The following is a 14,472-nucleotide window of genomic DNA, read 5'->3' on the forward strand; positions in this document are numbered from 1 at the left end:
TTTGGCAAACAGAAGGAAAAAGTACACAAAAGCAGTATAGACAGTTAATGCAAGTTGTATAGACAAAAAACACTAATGCTGCATTAGATAAATTTGGCTTGTTTGTTAAAAAAATAGGGAGAGTGTGTGAAAAGAAAAATCTTAAGGAATGTCTATTAACATATTTCTGTGGTGTTCTGTGAGTAAAATTTCTTTAAAATCTACGTATAAGTACTTTTTAAAGTGTCTTTTATAAAGGCTGAGCCGACCAATTAAGGTTTACAGGAAAAAAATCTTCCACACATTTTTGTGCTAATAAATGTTTAGAAAACACTAAGAACAGACCCATATACTCTTTGCTAATCCTGTGATCCTAATCCATTTTTCTAAGTGTCCCTAAAGGAAAGCAACAATTATTACACTTTTAGCAAAGCTAAAGATGTAGGCAGGTCTCTTATTTTATACCATCCTGTACTTTCGCATGCAGAGGTTTGGGGGAAACAAATCTGCTTACTGATAGCAGCTAAGTAAATTTAAATAAAAAGTACAGATATATTATTTACTTGTAATTGTTATTAAATTTTAATGTCTTTATTGCATAAAGAGGTTTTTAGAACTTAGATTTTATGTTATTTACAAGAAAATATACAATGCAAGGTTAAAATATCACACGTCCATTATGTTAGTGCACAGCAGATGCTTCCACCACGTGTCCAGCAAGGTCCCTGCATTCACATCCAACATGACACAGAGCTAGCTTCCTTTATACCCTGTTAAACAGTAATCAAAACAAAAAGACTTAACTATGATAACGCATATTTACATATGAAAGGCTGATCCGATGTGCAATGATTAATGATATTTGAAAACAACCACTTAAAATCAGAGATAACAGAAACGAAGGCTACTGCTTTCAGGTTTTTAATACTATTACTTGAAAGAGAGATTTTATTCCTTCTCTGGAATTTCTCACCTCCTCCATTCTTAAGTGCTAAATACAGTTTTCCTAATGCAGCAATTTTCTGCTCTCAAAGAGGCACTGGCACATTTTTGCAACTGGATTTCTTTCCTTGCTCTGCTAGGAAAGCTTCTCCTGTCTCAGCTTACCCTTTATCTCATATCCTGTCTGAACAGACTTCCAGGGGACTGGCTGTATTATTGTATCAAAGGCAAAACATAAAAGTGCTTTTCAGTTCTTATTGTTAGAACTGCTACACTTAGGCATGCTGACATTAAACACAGCATATCTGTAGTGATCCACTTCATATCTGCATTGGTACATATAGTAGGATTTGACTTCAAGATGAAGTCAAGATGTAATCTCAGGAGCGGGAAGTAGGTTGACATCCCCCCAACAGAAATCTTCCCATTTCTCCTGTTGCTATTGCCCCTGTTGAATGCGCAGTGCTCAAAATAAAACTTCCAGGATGCCCCAATTTCTCTTTAAATGCTTACCGAGTTGAAATATTTTCTGTTCCTCACTGTAACTATGAACATACTTTCATGTCATGCAACTCAAGAAGGACCCGTCTGCTCAACAGAGAGAGGTAAGTCACTGGGGTCATTTTTTTCCCCAATAGGACTGATAACTAAGTAAGAACCAGCCATTAATTTTAACCATAAGAACCAGCCATTAATTTTATACTTGCCAATCAAAGCTGTTTGGAGGAAACTATTTTCTTTCTAAATGGCTTCACAGTCAGCTTGCAGTGATTTGGGAGAAATTATATTTTGAATTGAGGGCTTCACATGAAAAACACTGCCCTCTACACTGCCCATCCTTTCTCTCCCCCTTGCACGTGCCTTTTCATATTGATCCTCCCTCATCTGCCTCACAGTCCATCACAGTCCTACAACCCTCACTACTACATCCTACAGGCAAACATCATGGAAGTGATGACCTTTCTTCTGTTTTACTCTTGGCACATCCAGAACAGGAAAACTGCTGAAGTTCCTGGTTGGAGTATCTTCTTTTCCTTCCCCCTACTAAAATCTGGCCCAGCAAATACTCTCCCTGTTCCCATCATCAGCTTCAGCGAGGCGGGACATGCAGAGCCCAGGCCTCAACACTTCTGGTTCACTAGGACCAAAGGTAGCATCAGAGGTCCCTCCTTGCCAGGTGTTTTTCTGTAACACTGCAGAGCAATCAAGCAGTGGCACGCAGTTACAGGGAATGAAAGGATGGATTAAGATTAACCTTAATCCCCATTTAAATCAAATAACCTTTTCTTGTTTTGTTTTCAAATAAAAAAAAATCTTTTCCCCCATTAAATATATACACTGTTACAGAATCACAGAATGGTTGAAGTTGGAAGGGGCCTCTGGAGGTCTTCCAGTCCCTTCAGCACCTTGGTGGCCCTCCGCTCAACTCTTTCCAGTCTGTCCAGGTCTGTCTTGTACTGGGGGGTCCAGACCTGGACCCAGCACTCCAGGTGGGGCCTCACCAGTGCTAAGCAGAGGGGAAGGGTCACCTCCCTTGACCTACTGGCAACGCTCCTCCTAATGTGGCCTGTAATACCATTGGCCTTCTTTGTAGCAAGGGCACGCTGCCAGTTCATGTTGCAGTCGGCATCCATCAGGACTCCCGGGTCCTTTTCTGCAAAGCTACCTTCCAGCTGGGCAGTCCCCAGCATGTGCTGGTGCACGGGGTTGTTCCTCTATTGATCTCTGGGGTACCCTTCTGGTTACTGGCCTCCAATTAAACTGCTGATCATCACCTTCTAGGCATGACCGATGCTTTAAAGATTATTTAAATACTTAACACAAAGCCTTTAACTTTTTTCCAGCACTAACTGAAGACAAATTAATGTTCCTATAGATACACCGTTAGCTGCTGAGGTCCAAAACCAGTTCAGTGCAGTAAAACACCAAGGCTAAGTCAGGTCTTCCAATGCAGCACACAAGTCACTAGGCTACTTCCTTATTTACTTGGTTGGTTGGATCTTCTTTTGTTTGTTCTTAACTGTTTGAACACAGCTATGAATAGGCCAGCTAAGAGCTGATGCACAAACTAGGCTAAACAGGCTAAGCTGCTCTCCTTTCAATGAAAACAACAGAAGGTGCCCTAGCTTGTTCTGACATTTATCATTTGTTTCTGTTTACTATGCAAAACAAATCACTGCTGGCACTCCTGTGGTTCTCGGACACAGGGTTCATGCAACAAAAATCTGAACGATAAATAAGGTGGGGTTTTATTGATTTTTTTTAAATGAGATGGACCACAAACCTAGTGATATGCATTTATATAGGATTTGCACAACACAGATTGCTTTCTGCTTTATCTGGATAGTGGAAGTTAACATTGCAGTGAGCAAACTTTGGGTAAGAAACCCTTCTACTAAATAATCTCAAGAAAAATGCTGAAACTCAATCTGAGCTCTGCATACAGAACTCACTTCCTAAAGACAGAAAATGCATGAAATAGAATGGAGGCAATCAAAAAGAAATGCATGGAGATCCTGGTAAGCAATTACTCTGCCCAATTGTAGTGAAAGGCACCCTTACTGCATGCCAGGTGAATGGGCCAAAACAGATTTGCAGAGACCTAATTATCAGAAATGTAAGTAATCCGAATTTCAATGATTTCAATGCATTAGTAAAATACATATTTTCCACCAAAAATTTAAACTTATTACAAGAGAACAACAGAAAAAATGTAGCAATGACCAATGAGCAATAGTAGCTTGAAGAAATCTGCAATTCTTGAATAGAGTTAGTACATACTTTACTTAGCTCTGGGAAGAGTTCTTGAATCCCAATGTCCAACAGAACGTAAGTTAACTGAAAGAAAATAAAGCAAATAGCATCAGCCAACCATGAAGAATATGCCAAGGCAACGTTATTGCGTTTTGTCTTTTGCACTGAATGAGTCAGTCCTCTGCCATAGCCATTCGTTCATTTTAGGAAATGCTCTACCCAATGGAAAGTTTCTCAGGTGTTGCAAGTTACCTGTTTGTTGAGCACTGGTTGTTGCATGCCATCAAACAGAAGCCTGATGCCTTCGTATTTAGCTTCTTCCCCAATGCACTTGCCGATTAAATCTAGGCCAGATACCACCAACAAATACACAAGTCACTAGAAAGCACTGCAAAACAGCTGTACTATGTAGTTTGTAGTATAGCACCTGGTTAAGTAACATCCCCTGCACTAGTTTCAGCTGACATAAACATAACTCCCTAATTCCATGTGAGGGCATTTTTCTTGAAGTCCAGCAATATAAAAAAAAAAGTTTTTAATTAAAGAGAATTCAAGTTTTATCCCTCTAAAGTAGTCAACAGAAAAAAAACACTCATCTGGTTCCTCCTTTTCTTAACCTCCATTTTCAGTGCTGCAAACTTAAATAATTATTACACTTTTAAAATTTCAACTTATTGTCCTAATACTTTGTTTAATGCACAAGCTGGAACTTTTAAATTACTTCCTGAATAACCCAGAATATTGGCCCCTCTTCTCTAGTTTATACAGTGTAAGTAGAGTTCAGATTTATCTCATGGCTTCACAGTATCCCTTTTTTAACCTGATCTTCATCTGGATAAAATATAAAGCACATGACCATTCTAAATATGAAGAAATTACAGTTTTAAGCACATTTGTAAAGTTCTCATTTATGTCTTTACAAATGACTACACTACATACAACATTACTCAGTAACAGTGAGGTAAGTGATGAAACTGAACTCTTTAACAGTATTCCAGTCAACTCAAACCTCAGCAGCACAGGAATTATTTAATTTTGAAAGCTAATGTTATTGTATTCAGGTTGTACTTATGTTTGAACAGTTAACCATATTCTTATAAAGAGCCATTAAATAAATAACCTGGAATGTATCTCATCATTTCTTCAAAAGTCTGCTTTGCTCGCTTCTGTTTATCCTGGAGAGAGCGAGGTTCAGTATTCTCACAGAACACAGCATCTGCAGCAAAGACACATTGAAGAAACTGTCTTTAGGCAGCTTTTTATCACTGGCTTAAATTATTTTTTGGATAATCGCTTCGAAGTTGAACTTCTTTTCTGTATGATCTTAACTGGTAGGGAATTCTAAGCCTTGACAGATAATAGTCTTTCGATTACGTTAGCCTCATCAAATCCATAATAACCCACCTGCTTGAAGGATAATAATCTTCTGCCAATTTGTTTCCATTCTTTTCAAATTTTTAAAGCATTATATTCTAGGTTTGGATCAATCCTACTTTAAGTTAGTTATAATCTCCTTACTTACAATTTTCCTTGCCCTTTCAAAATTATAAGCAGTATTTACCTAAGGCACTGTCTCAAACTGTCCAAAATTTCAGATTTACCTAAGAATGAAAATAATTATTGTTCATCAGAAATATTTGGCACTCAGTTTTGGTTTTAGACTCTGAAAGTCTTACTCTTTTTCTTTTTTTGTCTTCCACAAGATTTCTTCTTGGTTTGATATGGACAGAGCTGGTCTTGATTCCAGAGCTTTGGCCACATTTCATTTAGCTCAGACTGTGGTCAGATTACACTTCTCTGCATTTGAGAACTTGTGTGTTGTTTTGGTTGTTGTTGTTTGGTTTTTATTTTTATTTTTCAAATCTCCCTCCGCTTCCCTTATTTGAAAGTCAAAAGCACTGAAGCCCTCTCAAAAGTCACCACAATGAAAGGAACAAAAAAAATTAATGATAATGCAACACAAGTAAAAACTAACTTAAAGAAAGCATGAACCATTCGCATACTGACATACTAACCCACCTTTCTTCTCTTTTTCTTGTTCTTTGCACACCTCAGCAAATAACTATTCATAGTACTTTTTTTTTTCCCTGTAATCACGACTGACAGGCAACATGGCAAACTTTACATTTTTCAGCAACAAACTTTTGGAATCTTTTTATAGGTCCACTTGATTTTTTAAAGTTCCACTGCTTTAGTCGGGAATTACAAAGTTTAGTATGCGGTAACTTAACAGAAGGGAATTCAATTATCGTCAAATTAAAGCAACACTTCTACATCAAAGACGTATTCGTTACTAACCTCTCAGCAGTGTTATCAGAGAAACCAAACGGTGTTCCTGAAATAGCTGTTCCAACTTATAATGCAAGTAATAGTCTGTGTACAGTTCCAAGGTATTTTTGAAGAGAATTCTTCCTCCCATCAAGAGATGATGCAGCCAGTCAGGAATGTGGAAAACTACCCTACCTGCAAAGTTACGGTAACAAATATTTATATGATTCTCCTAAAAGAAGAAAAAAGATTGTAAACTAGCAGATATTTTAGTTTTGGTAGTGCAACACTGAGAAATTACTATTCTCCATGTTGCTTATCGAATATTCTTTAAACTATTTCTATAAATTAATTCCCAGAGCGTACAAAGCAGCTTAGAGACATCTGAGAAAGGGCACTACTCCCACAAAATTAGTCCAAGATGCAGAAAGATAAAAACAGAAAAACTGAACAATAATGAGATAAAATGTAATATTTTAGCACAGTAATGTCTTTTTTTAGAGTGTTTATGTTCCTAAGCTGTATATTGTTAACATGACAAGTCCTAAATTATTACTACAATCAAATTTTATTTCTTACCAAAAAAACTGAACCTCATAATGAAAGTATATATATACAAAGTAGAAGAATAACTAAAAGAAGTCACTTCTTACCGATATACATCAAGTAGTCATAGACACCTTCTACAGTCAGCATTTCCATGAAGTAGTTCTGATTTTGTCGTCTTTCTGTATTCTCAGACCGGTTTGCATTATTCTTGAATAAATCATTGAAGAGCTAAAAACAGAAATATAACTTGGAAAACACTGCATTCAAAAATAAAAGGATAACCATCGGGTTTTTGTAGCGTGTTTGTTTTTTATTAGAAGTAACTTTGTTTTCCAGAGCTTTCGAAGAACTAATCAATTTTCCATTATATCAAGTTTTTTTAAAAAGCTGTTCACATTCCAAAGGGAGAAAACATAAAAAGTACACCACATTCTGCCAAGATATGTGACAACCAAAACCCCATGATTCAAAATGCGGCAGCAGTGCAACCAAGACATTAAATCACAGGCCCTTTTGCTCCCGATACCTTCACACATCCAGACTTTATTACAGGCCTTGCTCCTTTCATGCACCCTCTTCTGTCACTGAGAGGCATAAAGGATATGAGTTTGTCAGCCATAAATCACAGGAGTACCCTACAACATCCAAGCATTCCTAAAATATATTGTTGCCTTGTATTTTGAAACAACAGGTTCTAGACAAAACACATTTTTTTTTTGCATACAAGTCCCCATTTTTCCTTGCCAGCTTGATTACTTATAGGAGAAACTTCGTGTATTTTTAAATTACCAAAGTTTGGGATTCTTTCCATTTATCCCATTTCCTATTTTATTCCTTTATCCTTCTATTTTCCCATGTTCCCCACCATGATCCCTCCTTTTTCTTGCCTTTGGTTCTTCCCTAAAACATATTATAATACTTGTAAAATCCAAAGATGTTCTGTCCTGCAACCTTTAAGTAGTCCCATGCCACCCAGGCACTAATCCTTTCCTCCCAGTCCCACCAAGCCTGTGGGCTCCAGCAGTTGGAAAGAGTCCTCTGAGACCTGAGGCTCTTCAGATCTGACAATACCTCACAATAACCATTAAGAGTTTATTTAAAATTATTTTATCCCCAAACCTGTCAAACCAAAGATCAGTAAAAAAAAAAATTATACAAAATACTACTGTACTATGAAAAGAAAGCTCCAAAGTTTTTGTCAAGCTTCTAACAAAAATATCTCAGTATTAGAAGAAAATACAGTGTAATCGTAGTATTGCCTAAACCGAGAATATTGCTACTGACAAATTTGTCACTCCCAAATTAAAAATAGTTCCAAAGAATGGTTAGCAATTTGCTTGTACTTGGTTTACTCTCTAGAAAATCGTCCTCCCTGTAGTAGATAAGGCCATAAACCATACAAATCCCAACAGACTGTGAATCATGCAAGTCTCTTAACAGAACGATCTGCAGTCTTATGAAAAAATACATTAGGAAATCTGGCAAGATTCAGGTTTTGACTTGCACTTCTTTAGGCTCTTTCTTTCATGAGTACTGACGTGCTAGCATTATCACTTTCCTAAAGTTCACTCAAATTAAACAATACCAACTTGTTACATAAATTACATGAAAGAGCAAATATAGCTAATGTATGTTTGATGACTGGAATCCAAGAAAGTAACAAACCTAAAAAGAGCAGATAATTATTCATGCCTACTGTATGAAAGTATGCCTGGCATGTTGTTTAAAGAACCCTATATAAACTGAAGTCTATATGCCTTTTCAAAACTAAAACTACATCAGAAAAAAATCTTAGCTGAATTATTGTAACTTAAACAAGAACTTCATTTATTTTTTTTTAGATATCCCCAAAATCTAGCAGAGACAGTACGTAGTGAACCAAATCATGGCAGTCCATTGTGCAACGCAGATAAAGTTTCAGAGGGGTGTGTACAAGGCAAATTAAATGATTAACTCTGGTGGGTAAACCATAAAAAAAAAAACAACAACACGTAAAGGCTATCTTTGGGCAAAGCTTTCTGACTTCCTGAAGTTATTTTTACTTTCACCCCAAACCCAAAATATTTCAGATGCTGTATGTACCTCTGCACATGGATAATATTTCTTGCTCTGTAAATACAACAGTTCTATGTTCATTGTCAAGCTTTGAAAGCTCATGCTTTTGTAAATGGCATTTTAGAAAGCAATAGCAGATCAGCGTACGCTGAAGTTAGTGAGCCAATGAGCAGATTTTATAAATTATACTTTGCATTAGTTGAGGATAATTGTTTACTATACAGTCTTTAGCAATGCACACCGGAAGGATGCAGCAGCCATAACATCTTTGCTCAGAATGTATTTTGCCCTTCCCAGGATTTTGACTCCAAGGAAAGCAAAGTGAAAAATGTACAGCTGGATATCCAATACAAATATGGAAATTAGATTCCTAATTTAGATAAGCATGTGATTTTGCTTTTTCATTTTTCTGCTCATTTTAGTATTTGAAACATGATATAATGCTCTCTATTGTAATTACACTAAAAAAGACAAGCAAGACAAACTCCAATGTTATCCTTACTTAGATCTTTAAGAAAACAGATCAAAGATCAAACAGTAACTGCGATTACAACTCTGAAATATTCTTGAAGTGCTTTCAGGGGGGAAGTTCCAACATAATGGTACAAGCTCTTGAAGAGAGTGAAACAAAGGCTTGTATTGAGAACAACCAAAGTAATCTCCCATACAATAGGTTATCTATTGTACTTCAGTGGGAAAAGCTAACAAAATGAGTACTTACATAAAGCGTCTAACAAAATGAACAGTTATTCAACTGCTAGTAAGTGCATCCACACACATACACCCATACATTCCAGTACAGGTGTGAAGTTTATAAAAACAATACCGTGATTATGAACAATATCCACAACCAGAGGCATGAACATCCCCACTGTTCTTCCTGTTCATTTGCAAAGTACAGATGACTGTACCCAAACAAAAAAGAAGAATCATAGAATAGAAGAAAAAGAGTACGTAGTGTCTAAACCACATCAGTTAATGTATAGAAAAGCAACTGTTTTCCTCCAAGTAACTATGCATAAATATAGATTATACTGCTGATGTTTCAGAACAGTTCTTATTGCTGTTGGCAGGTCATCACAAGCCAGCAGAACAATGCTTTTGTAGGCATGTTTTTCAAAATCTGCATCAGCTAAGAAGTCCTGACCTATTCTAGCAGGTCTGACAAAAGTGCATTCAGAAGACTATCAAGCTGGTACAGACATACAGAATAGCAACGTAGCTGGGAAAGCTAAAAATCCTGTTTGGTGCCCTTAGAAGGGTGCAGGGCTTTTTGTTTGCATCTTTGTTTTAACCAGGAAGGTTGTTAACTCTTTTGATCTGGTGAGTCTGATGCAGGATAAAAGCCAATTGCTAGTGGCTGTACTGAAGTTGACCACCCATTTTCATTATGCATTCGTAACTGGAAAGTTTTCCACTGATATTTCAAAGACGCAAACGTATGCACACACCAGGAACAATCAGAATGAAGCCGCACGCAGAAGATCTTTCAGAGAAGTAGGCCCATTTCTGACTAAACTCAAGCTTTCATCTGCCCTGCCTGCCTGTTCAGCCTGCTGATGATGAGGAAGCCTGGGTGTGCCTTGTTCATGGCATCAGAGTTGGCAGCACAAGCACCCGGAAACACGTTCTTGTACTCTCAGCAGATCCCAGCAGGCTGACACTAGAATAAACAGATCCGTTTCAGATAAGTTACATGGGAACACTGTGGCAACGCAAACATCAACTGAAAATCTGCCCTAGCTTTCACCAAAAACTGCGTGGTGAAGAACTTTCTTGCTACGAGATAACAAGCTCTTCTCACAGATGGGCGCTTAGAGAGAAAGGAGTGCTGCCGCCTGATCTGCCTTCCATCTCATTTCCACGGCCTGTTGTACCTCTTCGTTGACTCCATACAGGTAGCCCACACAACCCTGGCACAAACATTTTGCATACATCTCCATCACCAGCTTCTGTTGGGAAAGGGCACAGGGCTGCTGCACAGTGCTTATAATCTTCATGAAGAAGTCATGTGAAACAACAGAACTGAACACCTCACGTCTATGCTACATGTACTGGAGCTGGCCTACCTTCATCTACCTGCGGACTGAACAACCCTCGCTGCCTGCATTCCTACACAGCATTTTCCAGCTAACGTTCACCTGAAAGAAATTCAGTTAATAAGTTCAAACATAGTTCTCTAATATGGTGGTAAGCATTGACAATTAGGAGATTTGCTTCCAAAAGTGGTCCAAACTGAAGTGGTACAGCAGATGAAACCAGCGTGGCTTACAAATCGAACCCAAGAAGGGACAAAATGCAAATGGCACAGCGTCTTGGCACCTGGCACAAAGCTTTTCCCAAGCATGGGCTGACTCAAGAAAGAGAAACTGGTTTCCAAATGAGGCATGAGCAGCATAGTAAATCAGCTGAGGAAGGCTGAATTTCGGTGTGCATGGAAAGACTCAGCAGAGACCAGAACACAGCACAACCTACGATATCAGATCTCTAATAACTGCAGTGACCGTGTGATGAAGTACCTGTGCTCTGGCTAAACTGGTAGATGGCAAGTTAGTGAGCAAGCAGTCAGCACACGAATTGCTCGTACATACATGTTAGTCAAAATTTGTAGCATGAATCAAGCACAAACAGATCTAAGAATACTGAACAACTTATCAGAGCACTGTCTTCGAGCACCCCTCAAAGCAAAGTGCCTTGAGTGCCCATCATTAAATAACACCACCATAGTTCTGCCAGAGATGTACTACAGTCTGAAATTTCCCATGCATTTACAGCAAGTGGCTCCCAAAACAAAACCAATTTCTTTTGGGAATAAACAAATAAATAAATCTAAAATACATGTTGAGCCAATTGCTTACTCATATAATAGCTACAACAAAGTTGCTTAGAGGAACAGTGAACTCACTCCCACAACAGGTTGTAAGAAGGAACAGAGAGCTGGGACTAGCCTCAATTTTTTGCTCTTTGCACAGAAACACACCTGCTCATGACAAAAGCACCTTCTACAGGGTTATCAGCAGTACTGCTAACAAGTTGGACAGACACTACCAACTTGTATCTCCAACGGAGTTCATACATGTACAATTAGTCATGGGTGATAAGGACATTTCCCCAACAATACTATTTCTGAGAATGACATACAGAAAGCACAGCAATAGAAATCTTCATCTTGTCTAAGGAAACTTCAGTATTATAAAGTGAAAACCACAGTATCGCCAGCTCTTGACTTTCCTGGGATCACCATGGCTGAAAAGAATTGGCAAGACCTCATTTCAAAGTCTGAATTTCTTCACATGTTCTTTTACAACAGTGACACACTGACACTTCAGGAAATTAGTTTATACTTTAACTGGGCAATGTTATATACTATTTTTAAGCTCTTTACAAATCCAAAATGGTTTTAAATACCATACCACAAAGAATCTTTTCTTCACTGGAAAACTTCAGAGTGCAAAGCTTGTTCCTCAGATATTTTAAAGTATGTTAAATATATCAAAATTACTAACACCAGTACTTCTTGACAGATTATAAGTACAGTAAAAAAATCAACTGATTATTCATACTTTGCTGTAGTATGCTGCCAGCTGGTTTTTGAAAAATATTTAAAGTATTATGCCTTTACTGTTTCGAACAAACCGAAAACTCTGCATCTGATTTTTAAAACTGCTGATAGATTTATACCTCGTTGTATAGACAGCAATAGCAAAACATGTGAACCTTGAAAATACTGCCCAAGGTTTAAAAAAAGTCTTGAAATGAAAACTAGTAATTTTCTACATAAGCATATGAGCTAATGCTACAACATTGGCTGTACTAATTCAGACTTCAGGTTTAAAAGATGAAATCTAATCAAATTAATAGATTTAACTGCCATTGTACCTAGAATCACAGACTGCCTTGGGTTGGAAGGGGCCTTAAAGGATTTAATTCCAACCCCCCTGCCATGGGCAGGGGCACTTTCCACTTAATCAGTATAGAAGTTTTGTAGCTGCAAATTCTGTAAATGTCATAATACTACAAAAACATCCATACTGAGGGGAAGTTAAAAAGGTCTACTTTTACAATGGCCCATCACCAACAAGAACTATAAATAGATCCTGGGCTTCTAGCTCTTGCAAGAAGAAAAGGTGCATAGACAGTACTTTTCATTAATACTCCTCCACAGCTTTTTTAAAGCTGCTGAAGCTAATGGAAATCTTTCCAATTGGTTTTACTAGGCTCTAGCCACAAATACAAGTAGGTTAAAAAAGGAACCTGCTATCTTTTCCTGGAGTCAAGAAAAATTCAGTATGGAAGCACTGGGGTTTCGCTGTCATTATGTTACAGAGAAAAACTGATAGTTAAGAGCTATAACACATGCTAGACATTAATGAACTGAATACTAACATAAAATAAACACGTATCAGCACTTTGACAATTTTGGTCTTAGAGTCCTTTGGCACATCGTACTTTTGCCAAACACTCAAGCTCTTCACTTCAAAAAGGAAGCATTAAAATATTCCCCACTTCACACCTCTATTTTTGCTCTTCTCTCAGGACTTCCCAGGCTCTCTACTCTATATCCTCATCTCCGAGTCCAGAAAGAACTTTAGAAGTCATTTACTCTAATGTGTAATGAGTAAGATACATGACAGAAAGAGAGAAAGCTCTGCACTACCATTCTCTCTCACGTGAAAAGTCAAAACAAAATAGGTATGCTGTTCTATTTATGCTTTTTCTGTTCATTCTCTGCATTTTCAGAGTATGGTAAATTTTCCCCATTCCTGTAAAGTGGAGAAGGAGGATGACTTACTGTACCTTCTTGTTGTTTTCAGAAGTGGGACTCAGAATTGTAAGTTCAGGCCTGCTTGGTTTAGGCTTGGGAGATTCACAGGAGTTGATAAAATTCATGATGAAAGGCTCCAAATGCTGACCTTTCTGAAACCAGATATGAGTGACCAATCACTTGAATAATTGCGAGTGGGGGGGCACAAGAGTGAGACAAACAACAATAAAACCCACAAAACATGAGTTTTCAAACAAGTTTTTGACTAGCCTATTAGTTACTGTGTTGGTAAAATTAGTCATTGAAGTTAAAATGTTGGCAACCTGCAAGATTCACTCACCTCTTTCATCAGCTTTCCTGGAACCGATTTTATAATCTTACCTATAATTAGGAAAAAAAAAATATTACTGCCTGACCTTAAACAGAACACAACTCTTTTCCTATCCTCCTATCAATTTTTCACATCCTTTATGTTGCCCATTCAGACCACAAGCTCTTTATAGCATCTTGCTATATAAGACTTTAAAAATATTTGTTGAGACTGCCTAATAACAGCTACATACGACGACAAATTACTAAGCCACAATAAACAAGACATTTTTCTCTGCCAGTGTCTAGTATTTCATTTAAAAATACTATAGTTTAACTTTTTTTTTCAAGTTGGTACAAAAAGCTGTGAAAACAGTCTTTCACACATTCAGCCTATAACCTAGTACTTAGTACTCTTTAAGATAAGGTGCTTAAAACAAAAAAAATATACAGATGATTATCTGATTTCTTAAAAAAGTAATCACAGTTTTCAGTATCTAAATTCTTAAACCTTCATAAACATTTATCACAAAAGAAGTCATAAAAACTCAAATTCTCTTCTTGCCCTAAAAAGATCAGCTATGGCTGGAGAGATTCTGGAAGGATGCAGTCTTGAAAATATTGGTGAGAAAAAGGTTTACAAATTGGATAGGCTACAGCTGTGGTCTTAAAAAGCAGCTCTTCTGTCCTGATAAGGTGATATATCAGGATACAGCACAGTATCTTTAAATGCTGAAAAACTAAAGCGTCTAGGATTAGCTTTATTTGAAGAAAAATATTGCTCTAAATGTAGTGCTTATCTACATATCATGAATTTTGGAACTTACATTGGAAAGTACGTAAAAGGATTA

General features: G+C 37.4%; 1 protein-coding gene across 4 annotated transcripts in view; it reads right to left on the bottom strand.

Moving 5' to 3' along the window:
• The window catches only part of SNX14 (sorting nexin 14), a 59,754-nt gene that overhangs the window by 3,463 nt on the left and 41,819 nt on the right, over nt 1–14,472 (bottom strand). For 2 of the 4 annotated variants that reach the window (XM_035559430.2, XM_035559432.2), the window contains 8 exons: nt 13,653–13,693; nt 13,345–13,464; nt 6,597–6,720; nt 5,974–6,138; nt 4,796–4,891; nt 3,928–4,019; nt 3,703–3,759; nt 344–749 (listed from right to left, as the gene is read on the bottom strand). In XM_035559430.2, the coding sequence (XP_035415323.1) occupies nt 711–749; nt 3,703–3,759; nt 3,928–4,019; nt 4,796–4,891; nt 5,974–6,138; nt 6,597–6,720; nt 13,345–13,464; nt 13,653–13,693 (734 nt within the window). In that variant the 3' untranslated portion in view covers nt 344–710. Of the gene's footprint in view, nt 1–343; nt 750–3,702; nt 3,760–3,927; nt 4,020–4,795; nt 4,892–5,973; nt 6,139–6,596; nt 6,721–13,344; nt 13,465–13,652; nt 13,694–14,472 lie in introns of those variants that run through there. The other 2 variants (XM_035559429.2, XM_035559431.2) reach the window with 1 other exon arrangement.

The sequence above is a fragment of the Cygnus atratus genome, chromosome 3 (genome assembly GCF_013377495.2).
Source record: "Cygnus atratus isolate AKBS03 ecotype Queensland, Australia chromosome 3, CAtr_DNAZoo_HiC_assembly, whole genome shotgun sequence".
Classification (NCBI taxonomy): Eukaryota; Metazoa; Chordata; class Aves; order Anseriformes; family Anatidae; genus Cygnus; species Cygnus atratus.